The sequence below is a fragment of the Pungitius pungitius genome, chromosome 6 (assembly GCF_949316345.1).
Source record: "Pungitius pungitius chromosome 6, fPunPun2.1, whole genome shotgun sequence".
Taxonomy (NCBI): domain Eukaryota; kingdom Metazoa; phylum Chordata; class Actinopteri; order Perciformes; family Gasterosteidae; genus Pungitius; species Pungitius pungitius.
This window is the reverse complement of record NC_084905.1, coordinates 1939237-1959813: the sequence shown is the minus strand read 5'-3', so window position 1 is coordinate 1959813 and position 20577 is coordinate 1939237. Positions and strand designations below refer to the sequence as shown.

Here is a 20577-nt window from a genome sequence, read left to right as displayed (position 1 = left end):
CATTTATGTCCCATACCTCGGGAAGCTTTTTCCAGCACTCCGCCAATCTGCCTATCGTTAGGCAGATCAGGTTATCACCCCCTTCGATTCAATCTTACCCGCTGTCACAAATGTCACTGCCTCTGAGCAGAAATATGTCCTGTGATGATACATTGCTTGTTGAAATAAGACGGGGAAACATATTTTAAATCAGTCTGCTGTGCCTTGTGGGTGGTGCAGTTGTAGCTTGACTTCAACGTTTCTCAAATAGATAAATGGGGAAAATGTTCCCGCATCCGGAGAGAAGTGGGACACAGTATGGAGGAACTGATTATCAATGCGTTGAGATAATGAAATGAGGAGATAATTGAGGCAACTCCAGAAAAAGTGAGCGTTGCAGAAATGAAGGCTGGGAATTTTGAATCTTAAACAACTGACGATGACTTGTGGGCTTATTAAAATGCACTCATGACGCCGCCCCAAATGCTGCATTCATCAACCATTTAAACAAAGCCCTCCCTCTACCGAAAGCAGCGCTGCATCTCTCTCTCTGTGCCGCGCGACGTCTCCGTGCGAAGGGAGGCACGAGGAGGTGAACGGGCGAGGGGTGAGCGGCAGGGTGAATACCTTTCTTCTTTGCTGCGTTTTGTACCGGCGTCAGGAATATCCAAGCTTTTTCTGTACATTGATATACTACAGTGAGACGGGAGACAAAGCGGGCAGAGGGTCAGTCTCCGTGGACGTTTGTGCACAATCGAGCTCCCGCTTCTTCACAGAAGAGCGAGACTCGCTGTCGGACCGGCTCAAACACCCCCGGGCTGCGACATCCTCCACACACACACACACACACACACACACACACACACACACACACAGCGACTACATCTCAATCTCCATTTGTCCACTAGAAAATTGTATAATTGACTTTTTCTGTTCACCTCCACGCGTACCTCTGTCCGTGCTGCGTCATGTCGATGGCCCTCCTCGCCGGGACGGGGGAGCCCCCGTCTGTGACACTGAGGACCTCCATGGACTTCCTCTCCGGTCTCCTCTTGCCATGGCGGTTCAACATGGGGGAGTCCACGCGTTTCTTTGGGGGATCTGCGCGAATCAACGATGCAGATCGATTTGGAATAAACACATTTCATCGTGGCGCCTCGGCCCGTTAATGAGTGTGTTTGTGTGATGCATATGTGTGTGTGTGTGTGTGTTTAAGTGATGTTTGCGGCTGATCATATTGGCACGTTAACTAATAGCGAATAAGCGGCGGTATCCCCTTCCACACTGCACTGTATTGACTGTATCACATTAAGTGAAGAGGGAGTCCATAAATCAGATCGTCCGTATCTGTAAGCGCACACACGCAAACACTCAGCAGAACACTGCTCCTCGTACAGTGCTTGTGTTGTCAGGAAATAACCCCAGCAGAAGTCTAAGTAGAGCACTTCGTCTCCGCGCAGATCTCCGTGGGTGCAAATCTGTTCTGCATTGCGGTGTACGAATATAGAAGAATACCTTTTTATGATGAGTTATTATTTGAACTGAAGCAGTCGCAGCCGCCAGTTTTTCCAAATTTGGCCGATTGAAACCTTCTATTTCTGTTATTGTATTTCATTGAGAATAAAAACTAACTTTTTTTCTCGCAGAGAACAAATCCACCACTCCTGGAGATGATCTAATTTCTTCTGAATGAGGGATACATTGCAGAAGGTTCAGATATTAAAGCATTTCGTTTTACCTTGAAGTACTTATTCTTGACTAAATTGTCTTGCTTTGTCTGTGTTTACAGCTGTTTCTCCAACAACTAGATGGAAACTACTCACTTAGTTTCACCTGACTTCCACCTGCTATGAACTTTTCATTAACCAGATGTTACAACGTCCATCTGTCCTCGTCCCTTTTGTCCGAGCCTCACCAATCTCATTGCGGGGGGGTAGGTTCTGGTCCTCCTGACTGGGATACCTTTCCTTACGGTCCAGTAACAGGAAGTAGATCATCTTTTCTTGGTTGTCACTGCAAAGAGGAGACAATTACATTGTCTACTGAGACATATGTGACAAAATAGAAAGGTTAAAACCAAAACTGGATCGTTTCAAACAGAATGCGTAGGGATGAGTAAGGCATCAGGATACACACATTGAAAAGCTCGAGAAGAATTAAACTGCAACAACCACTACTACAATTAACAGCCTTTAATCGTGTTGGTTTCTTTGTGAAACTGCCACTAGAAAGTATCAAAACATTACGAGTTCATCCTTGACATCCTTTGTAAATCAGGAAGCCTGATATCTTCAGCCTAAGGGCAATACTTTCTATGCAAAAGGCCCAGGGACAGGTTGTCTGTAATAAAGACAGATTGAAAAGCAGTAGGAGGCTAAGAGACAAGAACCTGCAACTTCAGCTGAAATTAACCAAGCAAAGGGAGATAGAGACCACAGATTTCCATCCAGTCCAGAACTATTATGTGATGCTCCCAGGAGATCAGAGGCAACCGGAAGAGATTGGGGGGGAGCAGATAGCGATAAGAGTTACGCTCATTTATTATTAAATTAAAGAGCCCAAGAAAATGTAAAGCAGAGGGAAAGGAGACACAAGAGCAAAGCAAATTGAATCTTCCCATTTTGATTTAAAAAAACCCATTATATATATATATATATATAGTATGTGAAAATTCAGAGCAAGTTGTTTCATGTGGTATAAATTTATATATGAGTAAAAATACGTCTATATATATATACACTCACCGGCCACTTTATTAGGTACACCTGTCCAACTGCTCGTTAACACTTAATTTCTAAGCAGCCAATCACATGGCGGCAACTCAGTGCATTTAGGCATGTAGACATTGTCAAGACAATCTCCTGCAGTTCAAACCGAGCATCAGTATGGGGAAGAAAGGTGATTTGAGTGACTTTGAACGTGGCATGATTGTTGGTGCCAGAAGGGCTGGTCTGAGTATTTCAGAAACTGCTAATCTACTGGGATTTTCACGCACAACCATCTCTAGGGTTTACAGAGAATGGTCCGAAAAAGAAAAAACATCCAGTGAGCGGCAGTTCTGTGGGCGGAAATGCCTTGTTGATGCCAGAGGTCAGAGGAGAATGGCCAGACTGGTTCTAGCTGATAGAAGGGCAACAGTGACTCAAATAACCACCCGTTACAACCAAGGTGGGCATAAGAGCATCTCTGAACGCACAGTACGTCGAACTTTGAGGCAGATGGGCTACAGCAGCAGAAGACCACACCGGGTGCCACTCCTTTCAGCTAAGAACAGGAAACTGAGGCTACAATTTGCACAAGATCATCGAAATTGGACAATAGAAGATTGGAAAAACGTTGCCTGGTCTGATGAGTCTCGATTTCTGCTGCGACATTCGGATGGTAGGGTCAGAATTTGGCGTCTACAACATGAAAGCATGGATCCATCCTGCCTTGTATCAACGGTTCAGGCTGGTGGTGGTGGTGTCATGGTGTGGGGAATATTTTCTTGGCACTCTTTGGGCCCCTTGGTACCAATTGAGCATCGTTGCAACGCCACAGCCTCCCTGAGTATTGTTGCTGACCATGTCCATCCCTTTATGACCACAATGTACCCAACTTCTGATGGCTACTTTCAGCAGGATAATGCGCCATGTCATAAAGCTGGAATCATCTCAGACTGGTTTCTTGAACATGACAATGAGTTCGCTGTACTCAAATGGCCTCCACAATCACCAGATCTCAATCCAATAGAGCATCTTTGGGATGTGGTGGAACGGGAGATTCGCATCATGGATGTGCAGCCGACAAATCTGCGGCAACTGTGTGATGCCATCATGTCAATATGGACCAAACTCCCTGAGGAATGCTTCCAGCACCTTGTTGAATCTATGCCACGAAGAATTGAGGCAGTTCTGAAGGCAAAAGGGGGTCCAACCCGTTACTAGCATGGGGTACCTAATAAAGTGGCCAGTGAGTGTATATATATATATATATATATATATGAAAACCGAGGGACTAGTTCCAGGTGCAAGCCAGCATCAGTTTGGGGTTATGTATCTAGTGGCAACCTGTATAAGTGTTTTGAGATAACAGTTAAGTGATTTATAGCCTTTGAGATGTAAAGGGACAGCCTCAAAAGGACTTCACAAGAGCTGAGGGAAAAACCAAGGCCGGCTGTGCACACCAACACCACATAACCGTCCTTCTCTCGCAGCACCACCTCACGGCTCCATCCTCGTCTCCCCGCCTCCAGCTGCATTCATTTTTCATCCCTTTTTCAACAGTGTGAGTGTTGTACCCTTCTGCCACAACCTTCTTCACCCCACCTCTTTTCCATTCCTCCCCTTTGCCCCTGCATTCACTCACTCATCTGAGAGCAGGTCTTTCAGCAGTTTGTTTTTGTCTCTGAAGCAGCCGAGCGAGTGCATGCTGTCCAGTACGTCGGGGTCAATGTCGTCTGCAGAAGGGAGGCTGCGGATGGTCACCTTCCTGGGTACCGGCTGCTCTGGCTCTGGTTCGTTCTTCCCCGCTCTGGGAATGCAAAGAAATCGCACCACAGGTAAGGATTCGGTCAGCCCATTTAGTCCCCGCTATTGTACTTTTCGCCCACAAACATTAAAGCCTTGTGTGTTCCCCACCTTGAAATACAGTTAGTTGTGAGTGTATATAATAAACACACAAATGTGGTCTATGTCAACAGCCCTACATCCTACATTTTTGATGGTTTTAAAGTTGAATTTAAGGTTTAAAAGTTTTATAAGGGGGATGACCACTCATTTATAAGGAAACACAAATCACTGGGCCCACAAAATAGAGGTTCAAAACCGGACATTTAGTCAAATAAAACCTCTTTGAACACGAAAACCTAAAACATTCATGGAGGCTGGATTACTGCTGTGTTGTATTAGACTGTTGTACCTAATCTGGGAACACACAGTGCAAACACTGAGTGCTTGTCTACTGGCCACCATTAGTTTCCCCGGTGAAGAGAGCTTGGCCTGGCGCTGTCCTTTCAGCACCACGGCCCTGCTCAGCGGCAGATTGCTAGCCAGCTCAGCAACACAACTAATAAACAAACAATATGTGTGGATGGCTTTGTTTGAATTGGTATAAAAAAAGACAATTGTGTCTTTTATCAGTCTTGCTGTCTGTTTGCGTGATCTTTTAGAACACAACAGAAGCCATAATCACCCGTTACAAATTCCTGTCATGATTTTTTCTTTGTTCTCGCAAGGAAGAGAATCTATAAAATCATTAAAAAAACATATTTTAGTACTTTTCTAGTTGCAAAAAAGAATGCTCTAATCATATTAATCTAATTCTAATCATAAGGACACCAACTGTATGTTATATGAAAAATGTGGAAGTGCATAAATGGGCTCAAAAGCTTTAGGTTAGCTTAAAAAGGTGGGGGCATGGAGGGTACACTGAGGTTACGTGGGTTTCACCACATACTCACTTGTTTCCTCTCCCCTACTCCCTGCTCAGTTGACCACATGCTGAACATCCCCTTTCATGCACTATCAATTTACCCCCACATCCCAGAGAGTGGAGTCATTCCCTGCTCAAATATGCTCTTGTGTACAGGGCTGCAACTCAAAGCCATTCATCATGTGGTCGCTCCCCTAAGGTCTGCGACCCCTGCAGAACAAGCTAAGAGGGGAGTGGAGAGGAGAGGAGAGGAGAGGAGGGTTTTTAAAAGCAAGGAAAGACAGCATACTTACATGTACCATGTGTGCTTCTGGATCTGTTCTAACTGTAAGATATGAAAGAAAAAACAGCAGGTCAGTACACAAACAGTGTGTTGCATTTAAACTTGACTCATTTTATTGTCTTTTGGTGCAAAGACAGGAATTCAATCTCTTTGCCTGTGTGCAGAAATTGTTGGTGGAGAATGGCTCCATTGAAACCTGAGCTTACTGGCTTAATGGAATCACAATAGAACAACACGGCTGGATTGAATGGTTGAAGTAAATAATGAGGCCATCAAATATTAATACTGCCAATGGGAAGAATAAACCCTATTGAGAAAAAGAGAGCGGTGCAGCAGGAGTATTACAGAGAGGTGGTACCACTGAGCTATGAACAAAGAATACTATCTCCCTCACCCAGACTGCTGACCCTGCAAAGCCCTCCGGGTCAGAAGGGAATCTCCCATTCTCATTCTCCTCCCGCCTCTTCCACTCACGCCAACGCGCACACGCGCTTTCCTCGATGCGACTCTCGTCATCACACTTTTAATGTGACCACTTTGTCCCGGACACTGTCAACGGGGTATTTTGCCAACAAAGAAAAAGCAGAAAGAGACAGAAACAGCGGACAAGGAAAGATGTCTGTTACAGTGACACCACAGTGTTTCAACTGCCCACAGAGGAAAAACCCGATCAATGTCACTGACGGGCCGTTTTAATTTGCTCGTGCCGTTGTTTCGGGGGCCCTGAGAGATACAGACAGCAGCTCTAATTATTGTCACTTATTCAGAGGCATAGTCCTTGGGTATGTGTCTCCATCAATGTCGCAATGTTTCCACCGTCCCGGAGGATTTACCTGCGTGCTCCAGTACTGATAAATGCCTTCATGGGATATTAGCCCCATCACAGAGCAGGCCAAGCGGGGGGGGGGGGGGGGGGTTACTGACTATAGGTACATCGTCTGTGCTCTCGTAGAGGTCATGGTATTGACGGAGACACCCTGCCAGTGGCTGACCTACTCCTACCCTCACTTTTATTAAAGGCCTGCAGGCAAGAGACTGATATCACACAGTGATGCTGTTTAAAATTCAGTATCACGTCAATCAATTTCTCAATGTGACAGTACCAATTCCAGCTGCTTTCGCTCAAGCTGAGGGGAATGCTGCTCTAACAGGGGTTCGGCTAGGTATGAGTATGCGTTCAGGTTTGTTTATATGTGCAGGCTGCATTAATCCCTTTTCATGCAACTTCTCTATGCAGGTCTGCTAAGTGTGCCTGAGTTAAAATAGCTGTTTCACAAACTTGTGTGGTGTCAGCCAGTATTTGGTTTAATCTGGTAATACGTGTGTTTTCAGTGTCTTTATTTGGATTTCATCCAGTGGCATTGACAGGTAAAAGTCCCGTATTTTAGTTTCATCACATCCCACATAAGGGAGACCATCCTTCAGTGAAGGGAAATGTGGAAACACCTTCTAAGGCAGAGCAAACTCAAGATCCAGGGGTGTGATCCAGTGGGTCTCTGCTGGATCAGAAAACTTGCTGTTGCAGCCGAGTCACTCGCTCGCTCTTAACACTTTGGATTTAATCCAATAAACAAACCTTACACGCACCCTGTGACTCCACCGTGATATCCCTCTAAAGCACTTCATCCTCTCATGTTGGACTGAGAGCAGACTCACGAAGAATGACTCATGATCCCCTCTCAAGATACAATAAGACAGGACACGCCTTCGCATGCTCGGTTCAACACATGGAGGTTTGTTACATAACACTGTTTTTTCATATATAATGTCCTGATCTTACACAATGCACCTGTTATATAAAATGCAATTTTATAGCAAATTAGCTACTCACTTAATTGTTTTTATTTGATTTTTCAACCACTTAGCATTTGAGTCGGTTGTACCACATACAAGAAGAACTACACCTCCTTAAAAGGTAAGCAGCCTCTTAACAGACTGCATGAGTGATTAACTACAGTGCAATTTCCCAGTTACACCAAAAAACACACGTGCTTCCATTGTTTTCATTCTAACAACATCTGCACTGAATCTGTGATTAAAGTATATGCCTGTAGTGAGGTGTTCTACCACTGCTCTTCATTAGCTAGAGATCTTTCCAGGGGGACTGTGCTAATTTCAATACTGAAGATGACACCGTGTTTAGACAGTATGGGGCCCACAGACCCCATGACTGCACAGACAAAAAGGCTTTTATTGGGCTAAGCTCCTTAAGCCTGGATACGTGCCCTCCCACTCAAGACTCTCTTTGGGTCCTTGGCTCTGTGTGTGTGTACCTGTGTGAATCTACTAGAGAAATGTAATTAACCGGAGGTGACAGCCACAGACACACTGAAACCCAGCCAGTAGTTGCGCTGTGATTATCTTATCGATTGGATTCAACAAGCTACGCTCCGCGTCATTATGAAAGAGAATCCCTAGCAGAAGAACGGCACGGTCACAAAGATGTCCCTGCCCTCTTGGGCGTAGCGGTCTCGTCTCCGACTCGACAGTCACCACTAAACTCAGACTGCGCTCAGAGCGAACGTGGCTACCTGACACTCTGTGAGGCTGCAACACGTCCCCAGAGCTCAGTTCGGAGCCCCTGTGAACAGGTGGAGGTAGCATATTTTATCTTAGAATCTCGGTTAAGTAGGACTGCGGGACTTATGTGGTGGAACTCCGGGTGACCTGTTCTCGTCACGCAGATAGAACAGCAAAATACAGTACACCACATAGGCTTGGTCGCTCAAGTTAATGCTTTGACATTGTCTCGTGTACTATAACGAAAGCATGGAGAAGTCAAGCGTCATCACTGCTTTTCTTAAATGCACTGATTTAAAAAAAAAAAAAAAAGAAGCACCTGCACTGATTCATATTGTGCACCTTCAAATGCAAGACATGAACAAAGAGTAGCAACTAGGGCTGTCAAAGTTAATCGCGTTAATCTATAGCATTATTGTGGCCGGGATGAAATAAAAGATTTTAACGCAGTCAGCCCAACTTTGTTTACTTCCGGTGTGGGTCGACCCCCCCCCCCCCGACACGAAACCGCTGCGTGTCTGCAGTCAGTTAGATCGGAGAGACCGAGACGGAAGTTGAAGATGGAGGAAGCTTATTGGCCTTGGAAGAGGCGCGACATGCGAGTCCTCCGTGCGTCAAACAGAAGCGAGATGAGTGGCAAACCACTTCACGCACTGAGAGGCTGAGCTAGCTGCTAGGCTGCTTCCATCTCCACATGATGCTGCAATGATGAGTACACTAAACGGTGCAGAGAAAGAATACACAAAACAGTCTCTCAAATTCACCCCCTTCAGGGAGTACGAGAAACTTTTGGGAAACCTTGGGAAGCAAAGAGTAAACCAAGAAAAAGATTCTTTAGTTGGAAAGTAGTGTCTAAAATAGAATTGGATGTGATCGTTTGAAGGTTTCCCTAAATTGCACAAAGCATTAAAAACAGAACGGGACCAAAACGCACAGAGAAAAGTGGGAACAGAATCAAACGGTGTGCTATCATCCGGTCCTTTAAAATTACCGTTAGTCTTTTGGTGGCATCCACTTCAATCATGCCACGGAGGAGGTTCTGACAGTCTGGAGGGATGAAGTGTGGCATGTGAAAAACTCCCAACTTCACTTTCTCTAGCAGATTCCTCAGGTTGTCGTCATCAAACGGCAGGGCCCCCTTGAGAGATGTGTGAAAAGAACAGAGCGTCAGAACAGGGTAAGTTGGTAAATTGGAAAGGGTGAATATGTAGAAACTAAATTAGAGAAGAAAGTGTTTGCTCTTGTTGAGACCGCATTATTAGAACAGAAAATAAGCCTTGGCCCTTCAGGGCGAAGAAAAATAATGACTAACAAAGCTCGCTAAAGAAAAATGAACCATATTTGAAGTCTAAATCCTGCACGACTTAAAGAAACGGTGTGCTTTCCCAACTTGTTCAGCCCTCCAATTAGAGTATTCTTCCCTCAGCCACGATGAAAAATGAATAATAAACAGCGGTAAGCTGAAAACTGGGATTTTTCTAGTGATTACCCAGCTTTCCACTTTACCTCATTCATTTAGCATTCTCTCATCGGAGTAATTTATCACAGCGGGCTGACACCTCGCAGATGTGGCTGTTTGATGAATGACAACCTCCACCACGAGGCAAGATGGAGGGGGGAGAGCAAGAGGAAAAGGGTAAGAATGACGGAAAGAATGTCTGAAAAATGAAGAGATGGGGTGGGGGGGGGGGGGTAGGCTTATGAAACAGATGATCTGAGCGCGGCGTAACTGCTGGTGACCGCGCGCGTCTGCCACCATCAGACAAACGACGGGAAGACACAGGAGAAAGATTAAATAGATCTGCAGTCAAACAGCGTTGGGTAGAAGCCTTTGTTTCAGTACCGTCTCAATGGGGACAGCGGTGAACACCACTGGTGTTTCCACAACACAAGGCTAAGAGGCAGGCCGTCCTCAATTCTCACACACACACACACACACACACACACACACACACACACACACACACACACACACTTACAGATGAAACAGAAACTGAGTAAAAGAGAAGGAGGCAACAAAAAGAAAATATACACAGGGCCTTTGGCCAAAAACCGCCCTGTCAGCGTTGATATTTATTTTGGTCTGTCTTCTTTTAGTTTTGTTTTATGAATTATTTATGAAGCAGAAGTGTGTAGGAACTACAGTACAGCTGTTGATGAAACAAAGCTTCCGGGCTGCATGGGAACCACAGGCATTATGTAGCTGGAGAATAGACCCGATTATGGATACAGCGTTGCACGTGGATACAGGGTAATGAATAAAAAGATGGCTCTATTCTCCGATAATCTCTTGAGCCCGACTTTCAGCTTCAGGAGGTCTCATTTTTCCAGTCAGACCGTCGAAGTGAAACAATTTGGAATTTAACTTCCTGAACTCTGAGTTTCTAGTCGAGGCTCCCTGGTAGCTTCATGCTGCCGCTCTCTTCCCTTTCCATTATGGAAAGGTCAACCTCAAGTCAACAGCGTGCAAAGTTGGGAATGTGCTGTCGCCAGGCTCACTTCCTCTCCGCCCACGGCCCATTACGGCCGTTAGAAAGGCTCAACACTCTGCTCAGCTATGAAGGCGAGGCGACACTTCGTGGGTCCATTTCGTCACGTCACTTCTCTTTGAAGAAGAAGAAGAAGTTTCATAGAAGCCGCTTGTCAGTTAAATCACCGTCAATTAGTACAGAACGAGCCGTCACTCACCACCAACAGGGCAAAGAGAATGACCCCACAGCTCCAGACGTCTGCTTTCCTCCCGTCGTACTTCTCCCCCTGCACGAGAGGGTTGTTGGCGGGTCAGGGCAGAGTGTCGGTATGTGTTGATAAAATGATGCAAATGGAGCTAAAAGCATTCCGATTGAGTGAAAAATGACTCACCCTGATGACCTCTGGACAGGCGTAATGTGGAGATCTGTTGGGAAATGAAAAAAAAAAAGGATTAAATTGGGGAAATAACATCATGGAAGAAAAAAAAAAATGTAGGTTACATCTTCCTGGCTGTACAGCAAAGTGCGTCATGGTTACACAACCACAGCACCGCAAATACTTAACGTTGGGGGAAAACCGATTGATCCCGAGATCTCTCTTGCACTCGGTGACCTAAATCCACCAATCCAAAACATAGTCACGCAGCACTGTATTAAAAAAAAGTGAAAAGACCAACGTAGGCAGACTGTAAGTGTCTGGCATAGCTCAAGGTGTGTTTTCGGAGTGGAGACATCCTGAGGGTGTTGGGGGTGTCCTCACTCAAGGGCATCGTCTCCCGGCAGACGGGGAACAGACCCACTAATCTTTACTGCACCTGGATGAGCTGCCAGTGAACCCGATGCCTGGATTGACACATCAATATCACATGAAAATTCATGGAGCTACCTCGATGCTATGGAGTGACTTGTCATTATAAATATACACAGAGGTACTTTTGCAGTTCCTTTGCAGATTGACAAATTGTCCCCCTTGAAATGAAAGGTAAGAGGTCATGTTTTTTTTATTTTTTTGTTACTCTGATTTTGGGAGAGGCTGTGCTCTTTTCATCGTGGCCACATGTGACAGTAAGGAAAAAGCAAATCAGGCACCCGTCTCCGTAATAACCTCATCCCGGAGAACGGTCCTACGTCTCCTTCTCCCGCTCCGTCTAATCCGACAGCAGGATGTTCGCCTCTTAATGAGAGACTATCTGAAGTAAACATGGCTCCCATTAGGTCTGTTGTCATCTTGTGTGCTCATGTATACCGGCCCTGACGGCACGGCTTCCTCTAGGTGACAAAATACTCGCCCCGAAAAAGAAAAAAAACGCGATGTCAACGGAAACACGATGAGCCGATATGCTAATGCTGCCCTCCTGATTGCAAGTGTCACTAGTGCATTATGCAGATGAGCGAGGAAGGAGAGATATAAAAAATATATAGAGTTTGTCCTGAGACTTGCAGTAAGTTATACCTTGTGAGTGCTTCCGCGAACCAGCCACAGCGTGAATATAAGCTAATTATCTGCAGGGGCTTCCGGTGGTGAAAGACAGGGTGAACAAGCATCTGAGCTGCATCCTAATTCGTCAAAATAAGAACGCTAAATCAGACCGGTCATGTCTACATGTAATTTGAACACGATCATCTCTCTTCTGCTCTGACAAATGATGTGGCCTACTTTCCATAAATCTGCACATTTGCCTCAGCTTTAAATCTTTTCCATACAGAAACACTCCATATACGCGGAGTGTGTGTGGGACTCTTTTAAACTGACAAAGTAATGCGGCAAATACCGATGGGTATTAGGGACCCTTCCCGGTTTTGCTTTTAGCATTAAATGAACTTTGTTAGAGTTATATCATGTGGCTGCTCCCATTAAGAGTTCAGATTAGAGACTGAAATGCTGCAGATGAACAGCTGGGCTGAGGGCCACAAACAGCAATGCACTGGGACAGAATTGTGCTGAGCTTTTGTTAAGGAGGGGCATCAAAATAATACAAATGCACCATAGTATTTTTTTTTGAAAGATTCAGCAGTATCGTGGACACAATAAGACACGCGGCTCCTTTTGGCAAAACCGGACAAGATCTTTTCCTTTGATCAATCAAAGCAACCAAACTAAAACAAGCAGCAAGCCCTGATGACCTCGCAGCTGGGCTCATTCGGACAGAGTTTGAACACGTGTGTCCCCGGGTCCATATTTGTGCTCGTCGATGCATGTGAATTTGCCCGCATGTGTTCATACGTGTTGCTCAGAAGTTCCCCCCTACTCTACCTGGACCGTGTCAGCCTCATCTTCACTCTGCTCCATTAACCGTGGAAAACGGAATACATTTGTGTCAGGCTACTGCACGGTGAGAGGGGGCCAGATAGATGCGTTTAATTAAAAAGTGTCATATCTACACTTAGAGATGTGACAGTGGGAAGAGCATGAATAATCAATGACCACACGTGCAGTGTATGGCACATTCTTGTGTATCTGGCAAGACACACACACACACACACACACATAGCTGCATACGGTGATGGAGCCGAGAGTGGAACGGGAACTGAACTACGTTGCTAAGCTGTGTGTGGCCTCTATAAGACACTCACCAGCAACAAGTATCTTCTGCACTTAGTAAATATATGTGGGGCGCTAAGCAGATGCACCGTACCCCGATCACACAGAAGCATTGTTCTGAGTAGACGCTTAATGCACTGAATTATAGATGCAGCTGGTTCTAGGATACACCGAAAAAGCTGAGAAAGAGCTTTCTAGGAAAAGTAAACCCCTTAAATGTGGTCATTGTGGCTGCAGAATACCTAAATCTTGCACATTTCACTGGCAGATAGAAGTGCACAGTTCTCTCAGTTGGTCTGATCTCTACCGATGAGTCATGAGAGCTTTGGCTCTGCGCTACTTGCTGGAAAACATTATGCAACAGTTTCAAATGACGGTGTTTGAGCACGCACATGATTATATATTATGTGTGTGTGTGTGTGTGTGCATTATAGAAAGGGAGTCAAAGACAGACAGAGAGAGACAACAAAACCAGCAGAGGACACGGGGTCCGAAATGAGCTAAGCTTCGGCGTATTTGTGGGATTGCGTGTGTGTAATTTCACTTGTGGACGATTTGGAGGTATAATCCAGATGGGGACAGATGCCACAGGGCCTACCCATCCCCCAGCCCTGCAAACGCAGTCATGTGCAGCCACAGAGAAGAAGAAGACATCACAAAGAAGACCCTTTAGTTTGGCCTATCCATTCCATCGGAGCGCCTCTGGATTGATTTAAATGTCCGTCACATGTTGTTCTCACTGAATAGATTTATTCATTTACGAATGACACAGATAAATAGGTTTTCTTTGGTTCCAATGTGGACGACACCTAAAGAGATTGATCAAGACCTCAAGTTCCACTTGCTGAGCGATCCCATTTGACTTCAGGCATAAAAGGCTTCATTAGCTGTTCTTATGTGTTTACAGCTCACTTCCAGGGACAATCACAGGGAACATAGAGTCAAATTAAACTCCTTTTGTGCCAAAGTAAAATTTTATCAAACGCTTCGATTGCAGAGGACGCGAGTAAGACGTCGCGTCTTTACCACTTACCCGCAGCTGGTTTCCAGCAGACTGTCTCCGACCTGAAGGGAGGCCATGCCGAAGTCTGCTATCCTGATGTTGTTCTTTTCGTCGAGCAACAGGTTCTCAGGCTTCAGATCCCTGTGGCTGAAAGATAGCGAGACAGAAACATAACGCAGTTAATGAAACGTGAAATTGTTCATTATGGGTTATATAAACTTGGGGCGGCAGAGGATTCGACGCGTTACATAGTCTATCAAACACCTGCGGATCCGCATCGGCGCGCGGCGTCGTAACACGATACCGGGGCAACCCTCCACCCCTCGGCTACACCCTGACTTTGATCGCTCCCCGCCTCAGCGCCGGGCTGGTGCGAGTTGTGACAGCCCCCTGCTGTGTCCTTTTCCTGTCTCCCTCCCTCTTTGCTGCCCCCCCACCCACCCACCCACGCCCTTTCATCTCCCAGAAAGCCACCAGCAGACAGGCTAAGCAAAGGGGAGTCTGCTGCAGAGGTGGTGTTCATTAGCTGCGCCAAGCGCAAGCGAGGGGGGATGAGGTCCCGCGGACAGACTACGTCCTTTCAGAGGACTACTGAGAGGAAGATCTGTCTCACGTCATATGCTGTGTTGGAGATTAAAATCTCAATTTTGATCGGTGGCTGTTCAAAAGAAGAGGAGCGCGTGTGTGTTTTCTTGTGAATGTGGATACCCACGTCTCGTGTTATCTGCTAAGGCCAAGGGAAGCACCGCGGACAATGTGTTGGTCAGCTCAGTATTCTTAACCCAAACCAACATGCTTCCGTCTCACTTAAGATCAAACCGAAAGCAGAAAGAGACGCACAACCAAGCAGCAACTGAAGGAGGCTGCGGTAAATGCTCTGCAAAGCATCTCAAGGGAGGAAACTCAAAGAGTTTAGTGATATCTAAGTGTTTTTTTATGTTAAACTCATTGAATTAAAGCTGAAAGTCTACACTTCACACAACTCAAAATTATTTGAAGCAGTCAATATTTATGTTGAAGAGGCTACAATTGTGTCATCGTCCAAATACTTATGGTCCAAACTGTATTTATATACTTGCTTACCTCCCTCTTTTTTTTTTTGATCTTAAAGCCGCGGGGCTGTCAGCATGTCATGAACTCAACTTTTATCTTTGCTTTAGACTAATGATAGAACGAGGAGAGGAACAATAGCCAGACACGTCTGCTTATGAAGAGGGCCTCATCAAAATGGATGTTTAACCTTAGATGACATCAGCTGCTGTACAGCTCGTTTGCGGTCCCGAGGGATAAGCTGTCAGCGGGTTTGCTATCACGCTGGCAGTGTCTGTGATCCCTGCTATAATTGAAATAAAAACCCAGATTGCATCTAAAACAGATCTCCCCAGGCTAAAATCCTCTATCAAGTCACACAGCCACCGTTTGGAAGTGATGTCAGCAGCTTGCAAGTGAGTCTTTCCGCTAATCCCGCTGATCCTCACGGAACCACAGAACCACAGTGCCAAAGTCATGAATATCCAAGTATTTTTCAGCCCCTGATACAAAAGGCTCACGACCATGACGTTAATATTGTGTAATCACAGGCCTATCACACGTGAGACACAAAGAGCCACAAGAGACTGACCCACAAAAGAGAGAAGGCTGCAGCGTATTCATCCACCGACAGCGTCAAGGCGACAAATTGCGCCTGGATGCTTTATTGGTTGTCAGGATGCTGGTCTCCATAATAGAACATTAAACTGCCTCTGTGACACATTAGGCTGCACTTTGAAACTGTAATCTTGCACACACAGCAGGCCTTGAAGCGGAGATATCTCCGTGTTGCACTCATACGTCACGCAGGAGGAGACGCCGTTAAACAAACCCAACAGCTGCAATGAGCTTGAGTGTAACTCTAGTTTTTCTTTCCAGAAATGTGGAAGCTGTGAACTACAGGCAAGTCTCTGAGGAATGCCTCCTTTCTTATTTTTTCCTTTTTTTTTTTTTTTTTTACACTAAAGGTCACAAATGAATTGATGTTTTGTGTCAAAACGATTTGTAAAGTAAATAAAACATTGTAAATGTTAGTGCCAGGCTCAACCAATATAACACATGAATAAAAAAAAAGGTACGATACCATTGAGTGTAATTTACAGGGCAACGAGTAGCTGTCTACATGCTGTCTTAACAAGGTTTGCACCCCAACAGGGCCGTTAGACATGATTCTTGCAATTTAACAACATGCTCTTAATTGCCTGTGATCACTTGCACTGACCGCGCTGATATATTCTGTTTAGAGGTTGTAATGGGTCGGTTCGCTTTGGGCTCACAGTCCTACAACATCCCAGACATTTTTATGGTGATGAGCCGTTTGGTAACAAAATTCTCAAGCCCATGGAAAATCAACTTTTCCCATAGTGACAAATTTGACATTCACCGCGTTTAATAATGCCGCTCTGTAGACCAAATTAGACACATCTTATGCTTTATTATTTTCTGCTTTAAGTCTGTTCCCTTCATGGCAGGTATGGTAAATGGGAGGGGATTGGTTCAGGGAAAACACATAAAACAGGCCATGGAGTTCATGCTAATATCATTTCCCTACTGGAATATACAAAAAACTACAGCGGTTGGTGGGCACCAAACAGCCTACCCTGCTCTGAATATACTGCCTTATGTCAACTGATACTGATGCAAATATCAACATTTACTTTGAATGTGTTTTCTAATTAGTCAATTTCACAAGCGGACAGTTTGTTGTTAAGTGCCAAAAGTTGAAGGCTTTTTCCTCCATCACATCACTTCTGGTCCACGTACAGCTACAGAGCAGCAGGAGCCTTTTTCTCTTCATACTGGTGGCCTACGTATTTTCAGTAGTCTCCTCTTACACCATTTGCATTTAAACTGGATTAGAATCGAAAAGGAAGGCACAACATATTATATTTTACACAGAAGATTTCCCACTCCAGTGACTGGTTCCAGGGTAGAATTGCATCTGGTGCCATCTGGTGCACTTCTATCAATTCCAACGGGGTTCTGCATTGAATTGTGGCGTCTAATGCAGTGACAAAAAAGTAGGATGACAATGATAGCTGGTTTTGTGATAAATAATCAGAAAGGTAATGCTGTCAAAAACACCCATAGTAACATCAGGCACCCAATTCACATATGATGGTGCAGATGTTAAAGTGGTCCACTGTCCTTGATACCAAAATGATGTGAGTGAATATAATTATCTAAAGTAAAACTGGTTATTTTATTTACCTTATTACTATTAGTACTACTTACCTTATTATTACCTTATAATTTACTTTCTCGCTACAATTCCCCTTGCAACCACAAGCAAATTTGCTGCTTTGTTGCACACTTTTCTTTTCTATGACTTTTAATCTTAATTTCCTTATGAGAAAACAAAACACCTGTCCGTGGACAGCAGATGGGAATTAAGCTCTTTGGCCAACGTTTGACTAGTGGCCATTGTCCCTGCCAAATAAATGAATGAATGAATAAATAAATAAAAATAAATAAATTCTCCCCAAAATCATAAGCCAACTCACTTCTTCAGGTTTCCTTATTCTAACTCCGTTATACATACCTGTTTTACCCATCCCCTCTAATAACCAACCTCCCTCCTTTCACCCAGTTACACCTCAACGCTTGCTTGATGCGATCACCGTCTTTACAGTGGAGTAAAAATATCAGAACATTTTACAAGATCCAGGAGGGACAAGAGAGAAGCAAAGAAAAGGATTTCCATTCTGTGTTGTTAGCAGCAGCCATCAGCCATCATGATGATAAGTGCAGGCTTTCTGCACGGAGGCAGATCGACAGTCAGGCCGTCATCTGAGGGAAACTCTCCTAAAAACCCACAAAACAGAGCTGAAAACCCTCGGCTGCTATCGATAGAGGGTTGGACGCAAAGAGGATGGAGGAGGACACAGAGGCCAACATGAACTGCATGCTGTGGAAAGAGGAAAAGATGAGAAACACAAGGTGTGTGTGTGTGTGTGTTTCCATGCACCTTTATGCTAATACTAGGAGCTGGGAGCATCGAGGTAAACAGCTGGTGGCAAGTTCCTATCAAAACATCCAGAGCGCAACATGACGCCATAATTAAAAGTCAAACCTCAATCTAAAGAAAACCAGTGCAAAACCTAAAAGGAAAAATTGCATCTATGCGCGCAAAAACACACACACTGAAATTGTTATTTACTGCAAATACATCCCACTAAATGTTACAAACTGTTCTTTTAAGTATACTACTTATAATGTGTGGAGCTATGAGAGAGTGAGGCTCTGGACTGAGGCCCTCTCCACACCCTTAGAATATATATAGAATAAATATAGAATATAGAATATAAGATACAGCAGCTAATGACAGAGGGAAACCGAATGTAAATGCGGATATGGATGATGTGCATGATTATGCCACTGTGTGGGTTGAATGTGGCTTCTGGACCAGGTGTTTGTTTGTGCACCTGAAGGAGGAGGAAACAAATGAGACAATGTCTGTTGGGCATAAACGGGACGTCTGATTGTGTGAGCATGTATCATGACGCTTTGGGCTTCTTCTATGATGACATAATAATAAAAAGGTTACCAGATGTGTAGACTCTGACACATGCAAATTATCCTCTCATATGTTAATATGTTTCTAACTGGCTAAAAACAAAAGAACAACACGCTCTTCAGAATGAAGACCGACGGCCACATTGACTTCTATGGAAAACGTCGACTGTGTAGCAGATGTGGACTTGGTTGAATGTCAAAAGTGACAAGATGCATTCAAAGCGGTTTTCGGGGATTCCTCCTCAGGTAAACATGGACATTTTTTTTAATCTCTATTATTAACATCTGTCTTCCCGGGAATATGAGCAGCAACTGAATCCGAAGCAGCTGTAGGAGTTCTGTCCTGTGGCTCGCTGACCCTGACCTTGGACCTTCCAGCAGAGGGATTGAATGGGAAATGTTTCCATGGATGAACGAAAAATCATCACGTGGGTTGTGTTCTCAATCGTGTGAGTCATACATGGCAAATCTCCCGTTGGAATTGGCTTTACTAATGATACCCAAACGAGACTTTTCTTTGTGAAGTGGAAAGAGCAAAAGACACGGTGAGAGAAGATTTCTCTCCCTACCTCGGTATAACTATGTTCTACTGACAAAGCCTTTCCCATGTCTGTTTTTACCATCTATGCCTCATCTCCCTCGTCAGTTATCCTTGTGTGCGTCACCTTTTCTCCCCTCAATCTTCTTCCGCGAAAAAAGAAGAAGGAATGAGCTAGTGGAAACACCGAGTCATAAACAACTCTCCACCCTTTCATACCGTTCCATACATCCATCTGCCTCATGACGTGAGCAGAGCACGGAAGCACGAGGCAGTGGGACAAAGTGAAAATGGGAGGTATGCGGAAGAGGCGGAGGGTTAAGAAGCATGTGTTTGCCCCATTATGCACAGTGAATCACAGAGAGAAGGAAGCCCTTCCAATGGGCAGAAATGGCAGAAATGATTTATATTGAAGTGAGAAGGGTTGCTATAGGGTCATCTATATCCATCCATGCACTTTGATTCCCAGATACTTCTAACTCACATTTCATTCAGGTTGGACCGTTTTGTTGTAGAATATGAAGCATATCTGATCACAAAATTCAACCATACCAAATCATTCCATGACTAGCCTGTTTAATTATAACTGCCGTGGAACATAGTGTAAATCTGTCTTGCAGGCATTCAGTACTCTACACCCGGGATTATTTAATGCTTTTTATTTACCAGATTCCAGTAGTCAGTAGGAAGCTAAACTTTCAAATATCCTAAACTATGCCGAGACAAGGGAAAAAAAAAGTCTCTCTTGCTCTCTCCAGCACTTTGCACCTCGGTATAAAACCTATGACCTATGACATTTATTAAAGTCATGAATCAAATGACCAAAAACCCCTCTCATTCCAGGGTTATATCGTAACATAACTATAACTAATTATGTTTTTAATCTGAGAATGAGACCCGTTGATAAAGTTAACCTTCTTTTTGTTTAAATTACAGATTGGAATGAAACTTTATTCCAGTGACCATTACCAAGAATGATCTAGCACCTACATGGTCTACCATCAAAAATGAGTTTGCACATGGTTCCAGATTATTTTTTTTTTGTGAGTTGTTAGTGGGATGCAGTTTTATTTAAGTTTTTATGATCTCACCTATCTGTACAAAGTTAAAGCTAGATACACTTAAATTCATTCTGCTCTGCGGTCAAATTAAGAGCCGCACTCTCTGCTTTAAGGATCACAAGTGAATCCAAGAAACACACACACATTGACACGCAAATGAGCGCTGTGAATCAGCTCCCGCTGACATGTTTGACTTCTGCAGTGTATATGATTGCCTACAAGT

The 20577-nt window shown here is 44.4% G+C and overlaps 1 protein-coding gene across 2 annotated transcripts in view; it reads right to left on the bottom strand.

Moving 5' to 3' along the window:
- brsk2a (BR serine/threonine kinase 2a) overlaps positions 1 to 20577 on the bottom strand; it is a 134744-nt gene that overhangs the window by 9007 nt on the left and 105160 nt on the right. The window contains exons 5-12 of one of the 2 annotated variants that reach the window (XM_062563065.1): positions 14241 to 14357; positions 11057 to 11090; positions 10883 to 10951; positions 9186 to 9332; positions 5685 to 5716; positions 4327 to 4491; positions 1895 to 1992; positions 918 to 1080 (exon numbers count right to left, since the gene is read on the bottom strand). In XM_062563065.1, the coding sequence (XP_062419049.1) occupies positions 918 to 1080; positions 1895 to 1992; positions 4327 to 4491; positions 5685 to 5716; positions 9186 to 9332; positions 10883 to 10951; positions 11057 to 11090; positions 14241 to 14357 (825 nt within the window). The remainder of the gene's footprint in view (positions 1 to 917; positions 1081 to 1894; positions 1993 to 4326; positions 4492 to 5684; positions 5717 to 9185; positions 9333 to 10882; positions 10952 to 11056; positions 11091 to 14240; positions 14358 to 20577) is intronic. The other variant, XM_062563066.1, reaches the window with a different exon arrangement.